This window comes from Emydura macquarii, unplaced genomic scaffold (assembly GCF_026122565.2).
Source record: "Emydura macquarii macquarii isolate MOO-44397 ecotype Brisbane River unplaced genomic scaffold, CSIRO-AGI_Emac_v2 contig_1876, whole genome shotgun sequence".
In the NCBI taxonomy this organism is placed as follows: domain Eukaryota; kingdom Metazoa; phylum Chordata; order Testudines; family Chelidae; genus Emydura; species Emydura macquarii.
The window spans coordinates 11759518-11782112 of NW_027132013.1; the positions used below are offsets into that span (position 1 = coordinate 11759518).

Consider the following 22595-nt stretch of genomic DNA (forward strand, 5'->3'; position numbering starts at 1 on the left):
TGGCACCTCTGCAGCCGACCAATACATGGCCCACTTCCCCCTGCCTGTGTTTGGTGCGCAATCTACTCATGAGAGGGTGACCACGGGCAGCTCCATCATCTCTGGTAGGGAGGTTCAGCCACAGACACAGCACATCCCAGGATTAGCTGGGGCTGAGGCATCACAGGCTGGGACCTACCATCTCTGCAAGGCTGTATTAGATGAAGGCATCTGCAGCCTTAGGGCTCCCAGCAATTGCCACTTGGCCCTTGGTTATGGCCAGCAGTGAGACAAAACGAGCAGCGGGAGTGATTATTGCAGGTCGTTCTCCATCCTCTCTCACTGAGTCAACGCTGACAGGCCCACTCCTTGCAACCCAGCACAGATGATTTATAAGGTACCTCTTGTCTCCCTGCAAACCCTGAGGAGAGGCCACCAAACTCATTTTTCTGCTGACCTTTTACAGCCATTCCCAGTTAAAATGAGTTTTCATCTTCCAGGTCAGGCCAGTTTGCAAAATGCAGCCAGCGCGATGAGCTCAGGCAGCTGCAGTAGAGGCCAGTGGCCTTCTAAAGGCTCACAAAGGAGAGAGTTTAACAGCGAATTCGTGTAGCCCTCTGCCCCTTCCCCTTCCCACGCCTCCTCCCCTTTTAGGTGAGCAGAAAGCAGGCAGCTCCTGCTGGTGTTCTGTCTGGCTTTGTGCACAGCCACTGCAGCTTCCCAGCTCAGCTCCGCTGCCTGCGTAGAGCTCAGTCACAAGTGGCATCGACGGTGTCCTTTAGGATGACCCCTTCCTCCAGGTGTTCCATCATCCCGTGGAGCTCTCCTACAGATGAGTCCCCACTCCTGCTCCAAGCACAAGAGATGGAGTGCTCCATTGGGTAGGGCCCTGGCCTTGGGACCCAGGAGATCTGGCTTCTTTCTTACTGCTTGCGTGATCCTGGGTGAGGCACTTCACTTTTCTGTGCCTCGATTTCCCCTCCCACCCTTAAACTGTCCGCTCGCCATGGCAGCGACCGTCTTGTGCCATGTGTTTGTACAGGCCCTAGCACAATGAGGCCTTAATCTCACTGGGACCGCTGGGACTACTGTGACACAAATAAATAATAAGGATGAAAAAATGTCAATTTTCCCTTCGATTTATAAACTGATCTTCAGCATTTTACTTGGCCCTCCAGGGCAGGGCACCCTGCTAACACCTAATATTCTGCACCAAGGGATTCAGACACTGGATTTTGGCAATGCTATTTTTCATGCCCTGGCCAGAGGCCATGCTGAGCAGATCAGTGCCCAGGAAACATGATTTCTCTCAGTGCAGTAGCCAGGCTGCTGGGCTCTCTATGTGGGCCCCATGTCAGTGCTTGTGCCAAACGGCCCCTCTAAGCAGGCTCCAGGCCAGAAGATGCTCTCAAATTATTACTGTTTTACTGAACTGAACGAGCTGCATTTTTACACACTTTGGATACAAGCATAAACATACCAGAGCAAATTGCAATCAGTGGCAAATTCTGAAACCCCCACTCCTTCCCCCAGCTATAAATCAATCTCCAGGGTCAGCCCAGCCCAGCCCTCTCTTGACCTGCATCTCTCTGTACCCTCTCACTTGCCCAGCATCATTCCCCTGTGCCATTCCTAGGTGCTGAAGGGGACACGTACATCCCACCCCATGGGTGGGTCAGGCCCATCCTGTTGATGCTATGGGGAGTCATGTCATGTTCATGCCCTAGCTGCATTTACTGAGCTCTTCCAGTTGAATTTCACACACCCTCCCCCAGGAATGGTCAGTTTCATTGCACTCTTTTATTTACAGAAAACACAGAGATAAAGCATTAATTTTTGTTTGTTTGTTTTTAGCAAACCGCCCAATCAACTAATTTTTTTTTTTTTGGCACAAAGAAATGTCACAGGTGTTACCAAACAACCATGGATCAGCAACTGACTGACTGCCCAGCCCAATAACACGACTTAAACGAACAGACATATCGAAACGAGATTGAAAACGAGGAGGTTATTCCACATTCAGCTAACAGCATAACCTGCTCGGAACCAGGAGACAAGGGGAAGTATTCTCGAGGGGACACCACCATTCATAAATTATATATATATTTATCTCTTACATTGTAAAAGTAAACAGTGCAAAAGTACAGTACCCCAGGTACCCTTCGGTTTGGAAAGCTTGAAGGTTGTTTTATACATTGTGTGTATTTTGTAAACATTGTTACCCATCCACAGTTATAGCTCTTGCTCTGAGACACCCAATGCCCTTGCGTCCACAGCGCATTGTGAGAGGGAGCAGCTTCCTCACCTTAATGCCATTGAGCTTCCCATTCAAGATTTAGTGCAAATTTTGGAGAGAGAGAGAAAGAGAGAGAGAAAGGGAAAAAAATAAAATAAAATAAGGCAACAGTTAGAAACGGTCCATATCAAAAAGAGAGCGTAATGCCTGTGTTACGAAAAGGGCAGGAAGTCCCTCTCTTCCACCAGGCTGATGGAGAGGTTCTTCAGCTCTTCCTCCGAGCCCGCCATTTTGTAGCCGAGCTGTGCCAGCACCTGCTGGCAGGCATTTTGAGTAAACTCCACAATCTCGTAGGAGAGGCGGAACCGCCATTTCTCTGCTGTCGCCGCCGAGTTCCGAACGGTCCCGTACTTGTGTTTGGCCGAGGACCTGTCCCCTCTTGTGTTGTTTTGTATCCATCGCTCAATGTTGCTGTCCATGGGAATGCCCAGGAAACCATAAATCTCCTCAGTCTTTTTCATGGGATTTCTGGCCAGGTCTTCGTACCTTACCAGCATGTATTTGCCCTTAAGCCAAGGGGGTCGGTTCAGTCCAGTGGATACAGAGTTCAAGAAATCCTCACAGACCGTGGTGAGCTGGGTCACATCTAGGTTATAGGGCTTCCTGCCAGTACCATCCCAGATCCTCCAAAGCCTGTAAGTGTCTCGGAAGGTCTCGCTCCTGGAAGCCAAGATACCTCTGGGATCCCTCACCAGCTGTATAACCTTCAGGTTTAGTCTGGGGTCCTCCACCAAGGCTCTGAGGTCACTGACTTCCGGCACCCGCACCGTTTTGATGGCCACATGCCCATGCTCTTTGCATGACTCAGTGGCTAATGTCAGATTCAAGGTGCCACACTTTTTCACACAGTCCCCTTCCTCCAGGTGGATATCAATGGGCCCCAGTGATTCGCAAACCGGCGGAGAGCACAGGGCCTTGCTGGCTCCCCTGCGGAACAGCCGGTCTGTCGTGTGGTTCACTGGCTGGGGTTTGATGTAGTTCTCCAGGAAGTAGAGGTCGCAGTCATAAAGGCTCCTCAGCAAGTCTCTGCTGGCGCCCAGCATGACCCGCCTGTCAGTGGTGCTCTTGCTCTGGGTCAGCTTTGGGATCAGGGTGTACTGGACATGGTAGAGGGGCTCAAATAAATAGAAGACATCGAAGTGCTGGTTAAACAACTGTCCCACAAATGAGGAGCCACTCCTGGTGGTGGCCAGGATCAGGACATGCGTCTTTCTGGAGAGGTTATAAGCAAAGGTTGGGCTCTCGTCACATAGCCTGTCAGCCGACTCAGTCTCCTGGCTCAGGCTGCAGTTCACAGGATTGGGGATAGGGCAGCTGTGGAAGGACTTGGCTGTGAAGGTTCGGATGGCCGTGTACTGGATCGCGATGGATGCCAAGGCTAGTAGGAGGACAGCCTTCCAGGAACATTGCATGGCTGGTCACCGTCATGGAGCTTCTTTACAGGTTGTCTTAGTATCTGCAACACAAAGAGAGGCCACAAGTTGAGCAGGGAATATTGCTCAGGGCCCCTAGTATTCTCTGTACTGAATGGTTGGTCAGACAGTGAAATGACAAATGAGGCCAGTAAGCACTCTGGCAAGGCGGATATCAGTCATAACTATATAACTCAGGGAGTCATTCCCATGTTACTCACCTCCCAGCCCTATCCCACCAAGAAGAATTAATATTAGGACACATGCTGTTAGCCGCAGAAGCAATATCCCCAGAGAACTTCAACCCAGGAAATAGGGTCCTTCCTTCTAAAGGCATGTAGAAAATGTATGTCTCTCAGCTCGCTCTCTGCCTTGCACCTCAGACTATGGGGAAGGAGGCGGGTAATGGCCCTGGCCACACTATGGCCATACCTCCATGTACAGTCAATCCAAGGAAGTTCATAGCAGCTGCACAAACTCATGGAATCCAGTAAACTCAGGCTTTGTGCTTTGCCATGTGTGTGAGTCAGTTGTCACCCCATCAATCAAACCTCTAACACCCACCCCTGGTAGAAGTGGCAAGAACAGGGCGGGGGACTTGGCAATGGGGTGAGTCCAGCTTTCTGCCAGCTGGCAGTGCAGTAGATTGACCAGGCTTTGCCAGCAAGTGCCTACTCAGCGTGAGGGAAATGGCAGCGCTTTCACTTTTCTCTCCTAGGGCTGCAAACGTCCTCCCTGGCCAGGGTAGCTTGGGAAACCTGAGTCACGATGCACAGCCCAGATTCAAGGGATTTCAGCAAACTGGATGGACTTGACACCGCATGTTCATCTCATCCGCGTTCATCTCTCAGCTCCAGATGCAACATGCTTTTCTAGTGGCCAGCCCTGCAAACCCAACCCGGGATCTGAGAATCAAGCTAGATTCTCGTCTTCTCGCAATTCTTCACCTGTGATAATGGCTCTGCCAGGTAGTTGCTGATGTGCAATCCCACCATCTTCAGCTTCTGTTCTCAGACCTGTGAGTCCCCATGAGCTGGGGCCAGTCCTGTGTCCAGATACTATGGTAATGGGCATATTAGAAATAACACACAGCACATGTTCTCTTTCTCTGTGGGCTATCAACAAAGACAGCACCACCGACAGAATGCGAGGCACTTTGCCGACATATGGCAGAGTTCCTGGAGCGGGGCACGTTGCTTGCGCTGCCAATGGGAGCTAGCTCCCAGAATGAGCCGCTCGCTGGAAACCGTTGGATAAATGGGTTGTGGCTGATGTGAGTGCAGGGCCCGAGGGCAGCCACATGGCCGCGCGCTCTGCTGCAGACGTGACAAAAGGGGTATTCGCCAGGAGTGGAGGATGATTGATTGAGGCAGGGGAGGGAGCTTATTTTCCTGCTTCTGCAAACTGCAGCAAATAAAACTGCTGAAAGATGGTTCTGGAGACCACTGACCTTCCCACACTGTGCCCTCAACACTGCTGCGTCCAAACCCACGAGCGCTCCGAGCAAGAAACATGGAGACTCAGCAATTGGTGCTAAAGCTCTCAGCGCCTTAATGAGGCTTGCACTGAAGGTAAGTTCACAGCAGCAGCTTTTAGCACTAGCTGGCTCTCCTTTGCTACCTCCAGAGCTGGGCCTAGGGGAAGCAGAGCCTTGCAGCAGTTCCAGTCTGGTGTTGATTAGGGCACATGGGAAGCAGCAGTGTTGGAGCGCATGCGAAAGCAGCAGCTATTCGATGTCTGGGGTGGAGACATAGAACCGAACAATTGAAAAACAACCAGGGAACCAGCCTCCCACAGTCCCTGCTGCCTCCTGCATTCAAATGGAGAGGGAGCCCAGCCCCACCTGACATCATCCTGCTGTCACAGCAGCAGCTATGGCAGCTCATTGCTTTATTCTTTTTTCAGTGATCTCCTCATTGCTGGCATTGAGGGCAATGACTAGACATTCCTCCATGTTACAATAACAATAGCAAGCTCTTACAGCTGTAGAGCTTGAAGCACTTTACAAGGTGGTCAGTACTGTTATTTGATAGATGGGGAAACTGAGGCCCATGGCAGTGAAATGACTCAGCCAAGGTCGCCCAGCAGGCCAATGGCAGAGCCAGGAATAGAATACAGGTCTCCTGAGCCCCAGTCTAGTGCACTGTCCTCTAGGGCACACAGTCTCCTTTACAACAGCTCCTGCTGCTGCTGGTGGCACCTCCTCCTAAGTTGTCCTGTGTTTCTTGCAGCTTGTGGCAGACTTCATAAGAAATGGACAGGGCAAGGGGCTGATCCTTCCAGGGAGAGACTCAACATTTGCAAAGAGAAACCTAGCAAGCCTGCCAAAAAGGGGCTCCGTGGCAGAAGCCCCTGGACCCCAGTACCGAAGGTGGGACAGAGTGTGCACATGGCAGGGACAGCCAGGCTGTGACACAGAGCCGGGAGTGAGCAAAAGGGGAGCAGGCTGAGCAAAGGATGGAGCAGCTGAGGAGTAGGAAGCATTTCCGGCGGGTGTGGGGCTGGGGCCCAGGCCCCAGGAACCAAAGAGGCGGAACGCTTGGGCTGTCACTTGACCTGCGTGGCCTGCTGGGCCCCAAGAGATGGAGCACGGTAATATTGGAAACAGGCTTTTAAAATAATCTTGGAATATTTTAAAGTCCCGTTTAATGAGCTGAATAATGTAGGCCCCCTCCCCCTCTGCCCCAGGAGGCATCTGTGCCGGTTTGTGGTCTGAGCTCACCAGCGCCTGCTTCCTCTAGGGGCCGCCCAGCATGCAGCTGACACTCACCCATAATGCTGCCGCCCTGTGATCAGCAAGGGGAAGAGCGTGTACAGGGCTTGGGGCAGAAGGGGTGGGGGGGTCAGCCCTGGCCAGCAGCTGTCACAGCTCCCCTACGTGCCATCTTCTCTCACAGCCTGGGCTGCAGCCTGCCACAAAGGGTTGGCCCAGCGCACCGCTTTCCTGCTGCCCGCAGGATAGGCTGCTCATCTGCTGGCTGGCAGAGCAGGTAAATTGGAGACAGCTGTGATGCAACTGATCCTATTCTTCTCTCTTGTGAGTAGCTGTGAACCGGGCTCACAAGCCTGCAGGGGGCATCTGCTCTCAGTGTATGAATGGGAGGGGGCAGGGACGAGACAGCAGCACACGCTCTGTGTGTGTGTGTGTGTGTGTGTGTGGGAGGGGGGTGTCTCTCTATATACACAGGCATTTGTGTCCATACATGCACAGAGGTACATGCACACGCAGCTAAATGGTCACACAACCAGATTCTCCTCCATCACTTTGGGAGGCCCTTCTACAGCCCCCTCCCATGGGCATAGGGTGGCCAGCTAGCAAGTGTGAAAAATCGGGGCGGGAGGTAATAGGCACCTATATAAGAAAAAGCCACAAATATCAGGACTGTGCCTATAAAATCGGGACATCTGGTCACCCTACATGGGAGTATCTTGCAGTACAGTGACATGCCCTTATCCCCTCAGGGAGGCACCCTGTCATGTTTCGTTAAGCGAAGTGACCTCCCCTGAGCCCAGCTGAATGCCAGACACTGACCTATTTAGAAGGATTGGACATTCATAAGTCCATGGGGCCGGATGCAATGCACCCGAGGGTGCTGAGGGAGTTGGCTGAGGTGATTTCAGAGCCATTGGCTATTATCTTTGAAAGCTCGTGGCAACAGGGGGAGGTCCCTGACGACTGGAAAAAAGCAAATATAGTGCCCATCTTCAAAAAAGGGAGGAAAGAGGATCCGGGGAACTACAGACCGGTCAGCCTCACCTCAATCCCTGGAAAGATCATGGAGCAGGTCCTTAAGGAATCCATTTTAAGGCACTTGGAAGAGAGGAAGGTGATCAGGAACAGTCAACACGGATTCACCAAGGGAAAGTCATGCCTGACCAACCTGATTGCTTTCTATGATGAGGTGATTGGTTCTGTGGATGTGGGGAAGGCAGTGGATGTGATATACCTTGACTTTAGCAAAGCTTTTGATACGGTTTCTCACAGTATTCTTATCAGCAAGTTAAAGAAGTATGGGTTGGATGAATGGACTATAAAATGGATAGTGAACTGGCTAGAGCATAGGGCTCAACGAGTAGTGATCAATGGCTCCATGTCTAGCTGGCAACCGGTCACAAGCGGAGTTCCCCAGGGGTCGGTCCTGGGGCCGGTTTTGTTCAACATCTTTATTAATGATCTGGAGGATGGGGTAGATTGCACCCTCAGCAAGTTTGCAGACGACACTAAGCTGGGGGGAGTGGTAGATACCCTGGAGGGTAGGGATAGGATACAGAGTGACCTAAACAAACTGGAGGATTGGGCCAAAAGAAATCTAATGAGGTTCAACAAAGAAAAGTGCAGAGTCCTCCACTTAGGAAGAAAGAATCCCATGCACAGCTATAGACTGGGGACCGACGAGCTGGGCAGCAGCTCTGCAGAAAAGGACCTGGGGGTAACAGTGGATAAAAAGCTGGATATGAGTCAGCAGTGTGCCCTGGTTGTCAAGAAGGCCAATGGCATATTGGGCTGCATTAGGAGGGGCATTGCTAGCAGGTCACGGGAAGTGATTATTCCCCTCTATTCGGCATTGGTGAGGCCGCGTTTAGAATATTGTGTCCAGTTTTGGGCCCCCCAATACAAAAAGGATGTGGACAAGTTGGAGAGAGTCCAGCGGAGGGCAACAAAAATGATTAGGGGGCTGGAGCACAGGACTTATGAGGAGAGGCTGAGGGAACTGGGCTTGTTTAGTCTGCAAAAGAGAAGAGTGAGGGGGGATTTGATAGCGGCCTTTAACTACCTGAAAGGGGGTTCTAGGGAGGATGGGGCTAGGCTGTTCTCGGTGGTGGCAGATGACAGAACAAGGAGCAACGGTCTCAAGTTGCAGGGCGGGAGGTCTAGGTTGGACATTAGGAAAAAGTTTTTTACTAGGAGGGTGGTGAAGCACTGGAATGGGTTACCTAGGGAGGTGGTGGAATCTCCATCCTTAGAGGTTTTTAAGCTGCGGCTTGACAAAGCCCTGGTTGGGATGATATAGCAGAGGTTAGTCCTGCTTTGAGCAGGGGGTTGGACTAGATGACCTCCTGAGGTCCCTTCCAACTCTAATATTCTATGATTCTATGATTCTATGACCTGGTCTCTCTCTCTCTCTCAGCCACTGCACAAGGGCTGCCCCAGCTGCTGGCTCTAACATTACACAAGGCCCTGGCTTTTCTTTCTAAGTGCTGTAGCCTCCCAGCCACTAGTTTTACCTTGGAAACCTCTGGCTTCCTATATTAGAGTTTGGGGTGGGGAGGGGCAGTTAGAGAAGAAAAAAGCTTCCCCACGCTCCCCTATCCCTACCCCACCCCCAGAAGAGTTTGAAATCAAACTCAAATGGCTAATGCTAACTGCAGTGAGCAAGCCAGTCCATGCTAGAGATTAGCAATGTGGGTTTCCCTCTACTGGCTTTCCCCCAGGGACTCTTTTTTTCTCCTGATTTAGTGTTTGGCACATCCATCTTACAGAACGTGCCTAGCTGTGTCGCTGTGCAGAACTGGGTACACATCTCCATATGTGTATAGGTCTCTGCATGTGTCAATGCACATGTGTGTCATATGACTATCTGTATGCTGTTATCCATGATGGTCTTGTTAGAATATAGACATTTAGGCCTGCCTGTAAAGGCCTATGAATTTTAAGTATATTCTTATCACTTAGCTAGTTACAGGGGTATAAAACCAAAGAATCAAAATCACAGGCCACCTGTCTATGGGCCTTCTCTCACTGTGACAGTCTGAGGCCTTGTACTTCAACTAAGCAGCAGAGGCAGCCATAAACTGGGAAGCGTGTGGTCACATCCACACATTCCAAACAAATGACATTAAAACAACATAATACCAGGCTGTTTAGAAGGTGATACAGTCTAACACCTCCAGATACAGAAAAGATCTTAGAATGCTTAAAGAAAACTTTGTTCGATAGCATTCTGTTTGGTTTTTAACCACTTGTCAACAGTTGTGATTGTAGAATCTACACTTTGTATTGTTTGGCCATTATGGTACCCACTCTTCTGATAATTTCTGTCTGATTCTTTGATTGTTTTTGTCTGTCCCATAACTAATTGTAATCAGTTAAGGTGGTGGGATATGATTGGTTAGAGAATTATGTTACAATATGTTAGGATTGGCTAAAGAATTATCTTGTAATATTTTTAAGAAAATGATTGGTTAAGATACACTATAAAACCTGAGGTCAAACAGGAAATAAGGTGGGAAGAAGGCAAATTACTGGTGTGAAGAACTGGGATTCTTGCTTGATTACCCCAATAAACCCATAGTATTGCCTGGACTCCTGCTTCTGTCAGCGAACCAAGAACTGAGGGAAGGAGCCTCAACAGGTCTCTGCACATGTTTATGTATGTATTTATGCCCCTGCATGTGCTTGTGTGTTACCTGCATGTCAACAATTACATTTTGCAGTGACAGGTGCTATAGAAGAACCATAGGCTGATGGGTGTTTGCATGTAATGGTATTTGTGTCTCTGTGCATGTATGGTGCAGATCTCTGCATATTGCTGCCTGCTTATCCATGTGTCTGCATATCTGTCAGTAAGATGCCATAGGGCTTTGCGGTTCTAATCAAAGTACTGACCACTAACTTCAGGCAAAACCAATTTAAGGGACCCAGATATTTTGAAATCACCCCATGACATTAGTATGTCCCTCTGAGTCGCTCCCCTCAGACAATTCCTCCTCTGCTTTCCTCTCTTTTCTATACACATGCTCACTCTCTGATCCACAGATCCGATTGGGCAGGTAGGCTTCCCGTCAGCTCCTCCCAGCCTGGTTCTGCAGGTGGCAGGTGAGTCTGGGGGTTCAGGGGGAGGGGGTTGTGTGGAAAGCAAGCGAAGGAGGGAGGGGGAGAGGAGTGAGCAGGGGCAGGGCAGGGGGTGGGACAGGGGTGTTCGGTTTTCAGCAATGAGAAAGTTGGAACCCCTTGAGACAGGCTGGCCACAGAGACCCAACACCAGGTGCTCCTCGAGGGTGAAGAAGAGCAGCAGCTAAGGGCCAACGCTAGGGGGGGATTTCTGAGTTCTGCCAGGGAGCTGAACTGGCCAGGGCAGCGTGAGTACGCAGGGTCTCTTCAACCACAAAGCTTTGCGCTGGCTTTAGCATATTACAATTCCTTACAGGCCTGGAAAAGCACAGAGTTCCCGGTGCTTTCCTGCGAGAGGTGTCTGCTGTTAGCGGCATGTGGCTCACCCGTCACCCTGACGTGGCCGACTCGCAGAAGAGGCTGCGAGAGTCAGAAACACAAAGGGGGTCAGGGGCTGCCTTGCTAAGCCTTAACCCCCCACTCCTTAACCCCCCCATGCTTTTACTCTTGATTGTATTTAATTAGTGATCTCAGCTCCCAACAGCCTACAGGAGTCTCGGGGATGTTTTTCTGGGGGCAGGATGACTTGCAGCACTGGGAATAGGGCATGGAGCCTTTCACCACCACCTCCAATCCATCCCAGGCTGACCGTGACCACAAGTTCTTCCTCTCTGATGGCTGTTTGGTGGCCCCTGGGACAGAGGAATTGATGGCTTTCAGTTCAGCCCCCAGTGGGCAGGTGTCCATGATCCAAACCTCCACAGTTATTACTACCTTGCGCCCTTCCTGACAGCCTGAGCAGAGTGTCCGAGGACCAAAGGGGTCCTGGAGCCTGAACTCCCTTCTTCCTCCCAGAGGTGACCCCCTCTAGGGCAGGGCTGAGCCTCGCTGATGGGGGAGGGGGAAGTATGCCCTGCCCTGTCCATATTGAACCTGTTCTGCGGCTAAACAGGAGGAGCGGGTCTGACCTAGCACTTTTCACCAGTGTTAAATATATACCAACACTTTGCTTTAGTCTGTTTTTCTGGGCTGCTGCCTGCCAGTGCCAGGCTGTGTCTGGGGGGCAGGGAGATGCAAGGTATATCCATTGGTGATCCTACTACACACTAGCCTTGGCATATCAGTAGCCGTCTTGCAAAAGGAAGCTGCCCCATAGGGGCCCAGGCATCGTGTCCATACACGAAACCCCACCGCTTCTCTCGTGTCCTGTCAAACCCCCACCCACAGAGAATTCTTTCTAGCCCTCCTACGTCTTACCACCTCTTTCCTTGCTTCCTCCAACGCCGCCCATCATAGCCTTGTCCTCTGCATGTTCTTCTCCTGCTTCCCCAGACACACGCCCATCGCGCTGTTCCAGTTACTCACGCTCATTGTTCCCAGTTAGGAAAGATGAAGGGCAAGACCCTGGTTTACTCTCTGCTTCTGGCCCTGTGGAAAGGGAGGCTCACACACACACGGCTCTGTCAAGCTAGGCACAGCGGCTTCTTTGCCAAACAGCAGGACTTCGGTTCAGTTTTCTATGTGCACTATCCAAGCAGAGGACTCTCTAATCCCCTCTGGTGGCCACCAGCTCTACTGCGGCCTCCTAAAAAATTCGGTTCTTTCTTTCCTTTCTCATGGAATGTATTGAGGCAGGTGTGGCTGATGACTTTGGAAAGTGAGGGATATACAGTGCTGGCCACAAGTACACAGAATGAGGCCAGCTGCTGAGTAAGCTTCCTGATCCTAGGTTCTGCCACTAAATCTGAATACTGACCTGCACCCCACTCTGTTGTTCCGTTTTTGGGTTCGCCCCCCCCACCCCACCACAGCACTGCTGATGCCCCTCCCTCCTGACGCACAGCACCCCTTGCTATTTTAGCTGTGCCCAGTTGTACTGGGGGAGAGGTAGAGGTCTGTATGGACACACATGTGAGACAAAGCAAATCTGAAGGCCAGCCTGGCATCATTCTGGGATGGAGTGATGGACTGCAGGTGAATGACCTGCCTGCATTATGCCCTCTCTGTGCCCCCTTCATGGGAAGCAGCACCCTCCAGCCAGGCTGTTGCCCCTTGGCTTGCTGCAGACGTGGGGAGCTGCTAGGGTGAGGAGTCCAGGATGCCTGGTTTGAATTCTGAAAGAAAGTGTGAAGTGTCTTCCCTCCCTTTGCCAGTTCACAGCTAGTTCAGCGAGAGAGCTGTGCTCAGCATCAACAGCCTTACTGCATGCTGTCGGGTCACAGTCAAATCTACAAGGAGCAATTCCCAATCAAGGCCAGCTCAGTGCAGCCAGAGAGAGAGGGGACTCCCCGCAGGGACCAGCGCAGCACAACGCCTACCAGAGCAGTCCAAGTGGAAGGCAACTCCAAGCCAGGGCCAGTTCCATGCAGCTCCTACCAGCTGTGTAAATGAAAGTCCTCAGCTCTGATTGAAATCAGGTTCCTCTTAAACAGAGACTATTCAAAGACGCTTTCATCACCTAAAGACTTGCCTGGGCATCCCAGTCCCCCTGCCTCCTCCCAGCAGGGTGAGCATAGGGAGGGTCCACCACCCAACCCTGCACTCACTGGGTTTAGTCTAACCACAGCAAGGAGCCGAGTGCCCCCTGGAGTCAGTGGAGACTTCAGCAGGAGGCAAGTCTGTGCCGCAGCCCTGCCACGTGCAGAGGTGGGATGGGAAGCAATGAATGAGGAAAGGGAGGCAGCCCCCAGAAAGGCCAGGGGACACTCCCCTTTCCAAGCAGCTTGGCAGGGCTGTGACTGAGCCCTCTCCTGGCCCCATGGCACTGCTGTCCCAGACAGTGTTAGCCCACCAGCACTGGGGAGCTGCTGGCAAGGGTGGGCATCGCCTTCAGTTCAGGCTTTTCCTGGCCTCCGCTTGCCAAAAACAGAGACTACAACCAGGCTGCTGAAACAATTGCCCCCAAAGGGGCAGACAGACAGACATAATTCAGCTCACTACGCTGAGCACACCGCTGTAGACACACATGCATGCGTGCTATCGCTAGAATCTCCCAAAGAGCTCAGCCCCCACCCTGGCAACCAGATTTTCAAAATTGCCCAGTTCCCATTTGAGCCCCGTAAGCAGAAGAGTTCAGCACATTGCACACTGAGCTCTTCTGGAAATCTGCCCATTGGTGTCATAGGGGCAGCAGCTGGGGGCTGAGCACTTACAAAAACCTGGCCCATGTTTAGGTGCCTAAGTGGGAGCTGAGTTGTTTGGAAAATCCATCTCCACTTGTAGGTGCTGAGAGCTTGGAAATCTAGCCCTGAGCTCTTTGGAAAACCTGATCCCACAGGTCTTGCTACGCTAGGTTTTCTTTTTTTGGTCTAGAATTTCCCGCCATTGCTACCCCCAAAATGGTGGTTCAAAGGCAAGCACCGTGTCCTGTGGACCTGCTCTGAGCAGAGTTAGATGACATGTCAGTAGAAATGTCAGCACGCTGTGTAAATTAGTGCTGTCACTGGTGGAGCTAAACTGCTAGTAGCCACAGTGGGAAATCTAGCCTTTGCCAAGGGCAAAGTCTTTCCCAGTCCTGGAGGCCCATGGTGTAATCTCTCTAGGGTTCTCCAGCGCTGGAAGGTGCAGATTTCCAGGATTTCCCTGCACACGCATATCCAGCCCCCCCCCCCCAAAGCAGGCTACTGTCCCCACCCTTCCTGAAGTCACACACCCCATCTCAAAGCCACCCTCCTTCCAGCTGAGGGAGAGGGACTGCTATGGAGCTAGAGTTATAGACGTGGGGTTTCCCCTGGGTGGGTGGGTGGAGCTCAAGGCCCTATTTCTGCCCAGAGGGGGAAGGAGATAATGGGGGTGGGGGAGTACAGAGCTGGGCTGCGTGCTCCCACTGTCCTCTCTGTATGAGAGTCTTTACATCTGGAAGTCCTATGCATGGGGTGGAGGTGCAACACCCCAATTCATCAGGTACAAGAAGGAAGGAGTGACCTTCCATGTCCCTGAGCGCCCAGCACAGGGATCTCAGCTCTGCCCTTCCTTGTCCTTGGTGCGTGGCCCTCGTCTGCCAATCCCCACCACTAATACCAGGAAGGGCCCCTAGTGTTGCCAACTCTGGAGATTTTTTTTTGAAAGTGAGATTTTTTTTTGCCAGAGCTGGATCCGATCTGGGGGTGAGGGAGGAAGCTCCAGCCCACTTGTGAATTTCAGCCCTGCCTATGGGAAACCCCCTCGGAGTGGCCTCCTGACCCACTGACCCACCTCCTGGGGAAGAGCATCTTATCAGAGCTACTGCAGGAAGCAGGTAGAACTCGCTGCCTCCCCACATCCCACCCCACCCCAGGAGCCCATTTTCGCCAGAGAGGAGGAGGGAGCAGAAAGAGCCAAGCAGCTCAGGGAGGCTCTGCTCCCCTCTCCTCTCCCTCACTACAATACCCAGCCTGGAAGTGGGAGCTGGGAACCTTGCTGCAGCTCACCCCACCGTGCCTGGGAGAGAGGCTGAAGAACCACACGAGATGCAGGAGGAGCAGAGGTGAGGTTGGGATTGCAGAACTGAGCTGGGATCTGGGCAGATAGGGGGCTGGAGAGACAACCAGAACGGGTATCTGGGCACAACTGATACAGGGACTGAGGGGACAGGATGGATTTGAAGGTTGGGTGGACAGTATTAATTGTTGGGCAGAGGACAGGCTGATGTGGGGGTGAGAGTGTCTGCACCAGTGGCCAAAAATCACCTTGTCCGGTAAATCTGAGACAGTGGGCAACACTAACTGGGAATTCTAAAATCAAATGACGGACCAAGAACAATACAATCTTTGGGCCCAAAATAGTTTTTTTTTAAATCTCATGATTTCGTGGGCCTGACTTCTGATTTTTGAACCTTTGGGGTTGGCATTCCTTCTCCCTTCCCTCTAAACACTGATCACTGCAGCTCCATGCTGTCCCCAGGATGCAGTGCAATGACCCATGGCCTGGCTCCCATTGTAGCAGGCTGCTCCCCGGGGCAGTGGGACAGGGACCGGGTCAGTTTTAAAAGCAAAATTCCAGAGGAGCAGCTCCGCTCTCCCCACCCCCGCTTCCCACTGCCTCCTAGGAGGAAGTTTAAAGACAGTGAAGCACTCACAAAAGGAGGCAGAAGTCGTGAATTAACTTGAATGGTATCAGTAAGTTACCCTCAAACAGAGTATAGCAAGTGTGGCTGGACACAACAGAGACCCTGGGAGGGAGTCCCTGAGCTCTGGACTCTTAACAGGTTTGCTGGTAGTGACTTGCTTTGATAGCGCCATAATGGGAGTGCCCAGCTGTATGCTCTGATCATGGCTGAGCTCACAAAGTAAGCAGGCTGCAGCTGGTCAGTAGAAAAGGCTAGTGGCTGCAGCGACTGGGATAGAGGCTATTCCACTGTCTGAATCAGCGCTGAGCCCTGGTGCGCCAAGGTGCTGTGCAGCTGCAGGCGCTGTCAAATCTCTTGTGGTCATTCAAGATCTCACGTCACTGCTTTTAAGGTGGGGGGGTGTCTCCCACACATCACTCTACGTCCTAGTCAAAGCCCAATGCAGGTGAGTCCATTCTGCCACTTTCAATTCCCTCTGTAGGCTTGACTGAATACAGGAATCTTTCTTTTCCCTGCCCTACAAGGTTGTGTAGTATTGCTCTGCAGCTGCCTTGCTTGTTGCTCCTCCCCAGAGGTGGCTGCATCCAGTGCAAGTGAAGTAATTCCTGTCTATGGTCTGCAGAGTGCTTTGGATTCCTTCAGGGTGGCATGTGCTTTAAAATGGAAGGTGTTAATAATTATTATTATTATGTATTATCGCTGCTAGAGGGGTGTTACTGCCGCTCCTGAGGGTTAAACTTTGTAGTTCATGCAGGTCCCTGTTCTCTTGGTGTGTCTCTGAGGCTGCGCCGCTCTCTCTTCCGCTCGGTAGGATTCATGCTCTTGATTTTGCTAGCCGGATTTGGGTGACCCAGACTCCTTCAGCCACTCCTGCCTTCCCACCTGCGCAATTGCTTTGAAACGAAGGGCTGTCTTGTGGCCCCGGCTCACTGGGGAAAATAGGGCTATCGGGGAAAGGAGACAAGGGGGAAGGAGAAGATTCAGCTGGCCAGCGAGGAGGAGAGGGACCATGTGGTCAGGGCAAAGGGCTGGAAGCCAGAGGCACCCGAAGACACCCGAGATGCCTCCTCACACCATGCACAGCCCTGCTGAGACCTGAAGCAAAAGCCGGCAGCCTTGTTGCAAGCCTGTTGCTGTGGCTGAGGGAAGGCGTGAAGCAGGCGCCCTTCAGTCCGATCCAGTGGAGCCCTGCACCTCTCCCACCACCATGTGTCTGGCTGGGGCTGGCCCCCTATCTGCCCCTGTGCAATACTGCCACCAGACATAGTGTCTACCCCCCAAAACTGATTACAATGAACAAGTCTGTTTCTATGGAAACCATACAGTGACTCAGGCGTTTGGGACCAGCTCAGAACATGATTGTGAATATCAAATGCTCAGGGAGATTTAGGGTCCTGAACGAATGGAAGGGGCAGCAGCAGATGGACTGTGGTGTAGATGCCCCCATTGCAGACTGTGACGTACACAGGGTCACACAGATGCACGGGCGGTGCAAACGCCCAACTACATAAAATACAGTCCGTGAGTCTACAGCCGGGAGCCAAACCCCTTCCTCTGATGCTAGCGTTGCTGCAGCGTTTGGGAGTCATTACTGCACTGTGTTTCTCTGGGCCCAGGCACCCAAAAAACCAGACCCATCCCAATGCCTAACCACACTTGTGCAAAAGTGCCACACCCACCCGTACCAACCAGTATGCACTAGCTTCCGTTCCCTTTACCTTTTACGCCGTCTTATTGTCCCAGCTGCCCTACCCCTTACCCTGTAACTAATAATAATTCAGTAACACTGTCTCATCATAGCACCTTCCGTCCATGGAGCCCACCACACTCTCCAGACAGGGTTAATTGTTAATATGCATATTTTGCAGCGAGGGAAGCAGAGGCATGGAGAGATCAGCAGTGCCTCTTTGTGGTGCTGACCAGTTACCGACCAGCCAGGCTCTCACTTTGCAGGGCTGTTTCTGTAGGAGTTCACAGATCAGCCACAGAAATTCAGTTGTAGGATGGCAAAACCAACCCCAGTAGGAGCCCGCAGGCTCCAGCTCTGCTGCCTCTTGACACCTCTCTAGGGCCACTGCTATTAAAATAACAGGAAGGGGCCATTTCCAACCCACCCCTTACTGAAAGCAGACTCCCACCGCCAGGCACTGCAGGGGACGCCAAGCATATGCAGTATCTGTACAGCAAGGCCAGTTAATATGGGGGTGAGGAGGGTTCCAGTCTTGCCATGGAAAATCCTTGCCTCTGCTGTAGTCCTGTAAGTCTATAGCTTCTCTACAAATCCCAGCCCCCTTCACTTTCCTGAAGTGCTAAAGCAAGCACCATACGTTCACCTGGTTTGTGGGCCCTTCAAATGGGAGCTTAAAAGCTGAGGTCCTGTCTGTTCTGCATGAAAGATCCCATGGTGCCTTTCCTGAGGGTAGGGTGCCCTTGCTCAAAACCTTCCTTACTCAGGTACTGTCGTTCATCCACCAAGCTTCCTCCTTCACCCCAGAGGTGGCGGCAGGATCCTTTAGGACGAAAGGCACCATGAGACTGTGCAATAGGACAATGTACCCTTTTCCCAGAGCCGTCCCTAGGATAGGGAGAATCGACTGCCCCGGGCCCTGCACTTTGGGGGGCCCTGGGCCAGACGGGGCAGGAGGCGGGCAGCTGCCACCAGGTCCTGGCTTCCTGCCGGGACCAGTCAGGAGGCAGGTGGGAGTGGGAACCGGGCGCGAGGTGGGGGTGCAGCCCACCTCCCAGCTGCATGCCAGGATCAGGCAGGAAGCGAGCAGCTGCCACCAGGGTCCCGGCTTCCCTCCGGGACCGGGTGGGAGCGGGGACCAGGCGGGAGGCGGGGGCTGCAGTCCGCCTCCCAGCTGTGAGCCAGGACCAGGCAGGAGGCAGGCAGCTGCTGCCTGGGTCCCGGCTTTGTGCTGGGACCAGGTTGGAGCCAGGCAGGGGGTCCACATAGTGTGGTTTGCTCCCGGCCCTGCACTCCCCTAGGGATGGCCCTGCCTTTTCCCCGTCATTGAATTTTTCCTGGCACAGGCATTTTGAGCTAATTAATCTTTGACAACTAAGAACAGCCCCAACCAACCCAAATATTTTACTATCTAGTTATCCCTCTTACTCTGCACAGCATCTGCCTTTCAGTCTTTAACTGTCTGATACAGCTTCTCCTAGCTTCCATCTTCTTCTGATCCGTCCTCCAGACCACTCTGTAACCTCATACCCTCTCATTAGGCCCTTCTCTGGCAAGTGCTTGCTAGAAGGCTCCTGGCAATTTGAAAGCTCATTATAACCTCCTTAGAGCAACCCCTTCTTTCTATCTATCTGTCTGTCTGTCTATCCAATGACCAGTTCGTTTGTAGGGGTGTCATTTCATGATATTTCAATGGATGGTGCTTTTATCCCAGCAGTTCCCATATCCTCTTTGGCATCCCTGTGAGGTAGGGATATTATCATCCCCATTTTACAGATGGGCAAGTCACTTAGCCTCTCTCTGCTTCGGTTTCCCAAGATCACACGGAGAGTCCATGGCATAGCAGGGACTGGAACCTAGGGTGTGGTCTACACTGACCGGCAAATTCAGCGGCCGTCGACAGGAGATATGCAAGCTACTCTTTGCAGCTTGCGTATCTTCTGTCAACTTCCTAAAGTCTGTTCTGCGCGTCGTTTCCACTATGCTGCATCGACAGGAAATGCATTCCCGTCAATGCATCATTACTCTTTTTCTAGGGGTGGATTTATTAAGTCAATTTCCAGATTGATTGAGCAGGTCTTCACTTCTGCTCAGCTGATCCCGAGAAATCAATCTGTTGGCGGCGAGTTTGCCGCCATCAGTGAAGACATACCCTAGATCTCCCACACGCCAGGCCAGGCCTACGGCCTCAACAACTGAGCCATTCTTTCTCCCCCTGCTTCCCCTTTTCAACAAATATTTGGTTCCTTCAACAGCCCAACCCCTTAACTATTCAGCATTCCTGGATGGATTCTCCATTCTAAAAAGGGTATTAGTTTACACTAGGCTGGGCATTGGTAAGAGCTCTTCCCACACCCCCTCTTGCCCCTCACCTGTTTCAAGTAGTTCACACCAGTTTGGGACTAAAAGCTGCTCCAGCATCCAGTTATATAAGCACCTGATTGTTTCCAGCCACTGAATTCCTTCCAAGAGCTACAAATACCCAAGTAACCCAGACACAGCTGCACAAAGGGACAGAAGGTCTGGCCTCCTTATGGCATTAGGGAAATTATTCAATTATTCCAAACAATGGCGATGGTTACAAAGTAAAGGAAGTTTTCACCGAGGCTTATTTCTACTGCAGGGTTTTGATGAAGAGGTTGCTAAAACCCACTTGTAATTGCTTCCCCTTTTGCCCCAGAGTGAGCTCCTGAGGGTTAATATCCCAGGACTAGTGCCATTGTGGAACTGTGAATAGAGGAAATCCAAATCCATCAGGAGAAGAGCCGCTTTGGTCTGTGCAGAGAGAACAAAGGTCTGAGAAATAGGAATGGCTGGGAAAATGACTCAGCCTAGGGACTCCAGGTGATTTTTCATTACCCTGGAAAGTTGTGGAAGGCAAAGCTAAGGGAAGGGTTGCAAGGTCAGGAGAGTAAGGAAGAAGCAGACACCCCATCATCTCTGGGGCAGGCAGGAAGAAGGAGCTAGCCTACAGGGCATTCCCATGGAGACCTGCCCAGTGCTTGGCATGGCAAAGAAATAGGAAATCTTCCTACCCTCCCGCCCCATGCCTTTCCTCTTGGGAAGAAGCAGCACAGCTTAAGTGCCCAGTACTTCAGCATGAGGCAAAACCAGCTCCATGGAAGTCTGAAGACTTCAGCCCTGTGTGTCTTTAGTGCAGCCTCCCAGCTCAGCCCAAGGCTGGAACTTACTAGCATTTTTGGTACAGCGTTATTAGGGATGGATAAGTAAAGCCTGCCCAACTCACCCCTTAAATACCCAGCATTGAGCTACCTCCCTGCCCTGAGTGGGAACCATCCACTGACTGGTATCATCCCATCCTCGTACTGAGCCCGCCTCTCCCCCAAATGGGAATCCCATCCCTTCCCTGTGCAAAGGGATTTCTTCCTCTGAAATACCTGGTCATGGCCTGTGACAGGATACTGAGGGGATGGACACCCTGCTCTGAGCCAGCAATGCAATTCCCAGTTCAAGTGCAGTTACCCTCCCACAAAAATGGGGATTAGCTCTTGCCCCCTATGCACCGCCCCCCAAAATGGGGCTCAGCCCTCGCCCCCAGGCACTGCCCCTCGACCCTCTGCACTTCGCCCCCCAAAATGGCCATCAGTCTCCGCCCTGTGCGCTGCCCCCCCCAAATGGGGCTCAGCCCTGCACCCTTCCCCCCAAAATGGGGCTCTCTCCTGCCCCTTACACACTGCGCCCCCCCCCCCAATGGGGCTCAGCCCTCGCCCCCATGCACTGCCCCCCAAATGGGAGTCACCCCCATCCACTGATGCCCCCGCCCACCGTTGCTGACTCTCCCCTGGCTCTCCTGGGAGGAGCCGCCGCTTAGCTCCTTAGCGGCCCGGCCCCGGGGGAGGAGAGGGTCGCACATCTGTGCCCATCCCGCCCCTGCAGGAGCCCGAGCGGGCCGGGTGCGCCTTCGCCCCCATGCGCCTACCTGGGGATGAAGTGCGGAGCCGCTCGGGGCGCAGCGGCAGGAACTCCCCGCATCTCATTGAGCCAGGGCGGCTGCCGGCCCCGTCCTCAAGCCGCAGTTCAGGCTCCCTCCGTCCCGGCGAGCAGCGGCGGCAGCATCCTTTCCTGCAGGCTGAGCCCTGGCTGGCCCCTCTGCATGGCCCAGGGGCAGGCGGGAGAGCCGCACAGCACAGCTCGGAGCTGGTGTGGGGGGGTCCCTGCACTGCCCCCTCCTGCTGCAGCCAAAGGGAGCAGCGTCTACAGAGCCAGACACAAGTTGCTCCCTCCTTCCCTGGAGCTCTGGGGGGACCAGCCACCCCCAGTCACTGCCAGAGAGCGAGCGAGCCAGGCACCTGGGGGAGGGGGGGGGACTTCAGCAGGGGCTGCAATGGGGACTCATGCCTGTAACAAGCAAGGTAAATCCTTCCACGCCTCTCCAGCGCAGCTTCTCCCCCGCCTTCCAGCCCCTGAGTCCCTCTTCCAGCAGGCAGCGTCCAGCGTGTGGGAGCAGAGCAGAGCCGAGCCTCTCTCTCTTTTCCTCCCTGCACAGCTTTTCTCGGGCTGGCAGCTGCTCTGGGCTCGCGCTACAACTGCACAACAAGCAGACTGCTCAGTAGAGCCAAATATGCAGCCAGCCCCCTCCCTCTCAGTCATCATTCCCACCCCTCGGTAGGGTTACTGCACAGCCCACGCTCTGCACTGCCTCAGTAGGTGCAACATCCCCCTTGCCAGTCTCTAGTCTGGTTTCTGTCCTTCCGCTTTCCCTAGAGATTGGCAGCAGCAGAGTCAGTCCATTCTGCCTAGGGTCATTCAGTGGCACTAGACCTCAGCATTAGCTGCTTTGTTCTGCCCAGCCAGCAGAGAACTTTTATGCTTCCAGATGACAATCTTCTCTCCATCTTAAAGGGGCCAATCCACTAAAGATCTTTATCTATTATCAAACTCAGGCATTGCTCTTTCTGGAGAGTAGTGAATTAAATGAGGAAAGCCCCTCGGGGGGAGGGTGGAAGAATAGTAACCTGGCCCTGCTGCAAGCAGAGGTGGCCAACAAGCCAGACTGTGTTGTGAATTTGTAATGTGAACAAACATCTACTAGGAATTAAGATGAGACTTGCTCAGGTCTCCAGCTGTGAACTGACAGCGCATCATTGCTCCACTCCACTCACGCCAGATTGCTGGGTTCTGAATGGCTGATGGTGCCTGGTTTCATTTTTTTTAAATTTTATTTTGTAACAATTACCTGTGTTAGGAACGCCTCTGGGGCTGGTTTTTGTGACTCTTGGGAGCTCAAGTAGCTCTGCTGCAGCTAGGGTTCAGTATTCTGAGAAGAGACGTACAGTATCATTTAAAACGAAAGAATAATTAACAATCAGGAAGAAAAATGT

The 22595-nt window shown here is 52.5% G+C and overlaps 1 protein-coding gene across 1 annotated transcript; it reads right to left on the reverse strand.

Annotated features, from left to right (window-relative positions):
* Positions 1 to 1388: 1388 nt before the first annotated feature.
* CHST1 (carbohydrate sulfotransferase 1) lies at positions 1389 to 21294 on the reverse strand. The gene is made up of 2 exons (XM_067557609.1): positions 21194 to 21294; positions 1389 to 3731 (listed from the first exon to the last, which is right to left on the reverse strand). The coding sequence occupies exon 2, from the start codon at positions 3685 to 3687 to the stop codon at positions 2428 to 2430; it is 1260 nt and encodes a 419-aa protein (XP_067413710.1). The 5' UTR covers positions 3688 to 3731; positions 21194 to 21294; the 3' UTR covers positions 1389 to 2427.
* Between the last annotated feature and the right edge of the window lie 1301 nt (positions 21295 to 22595).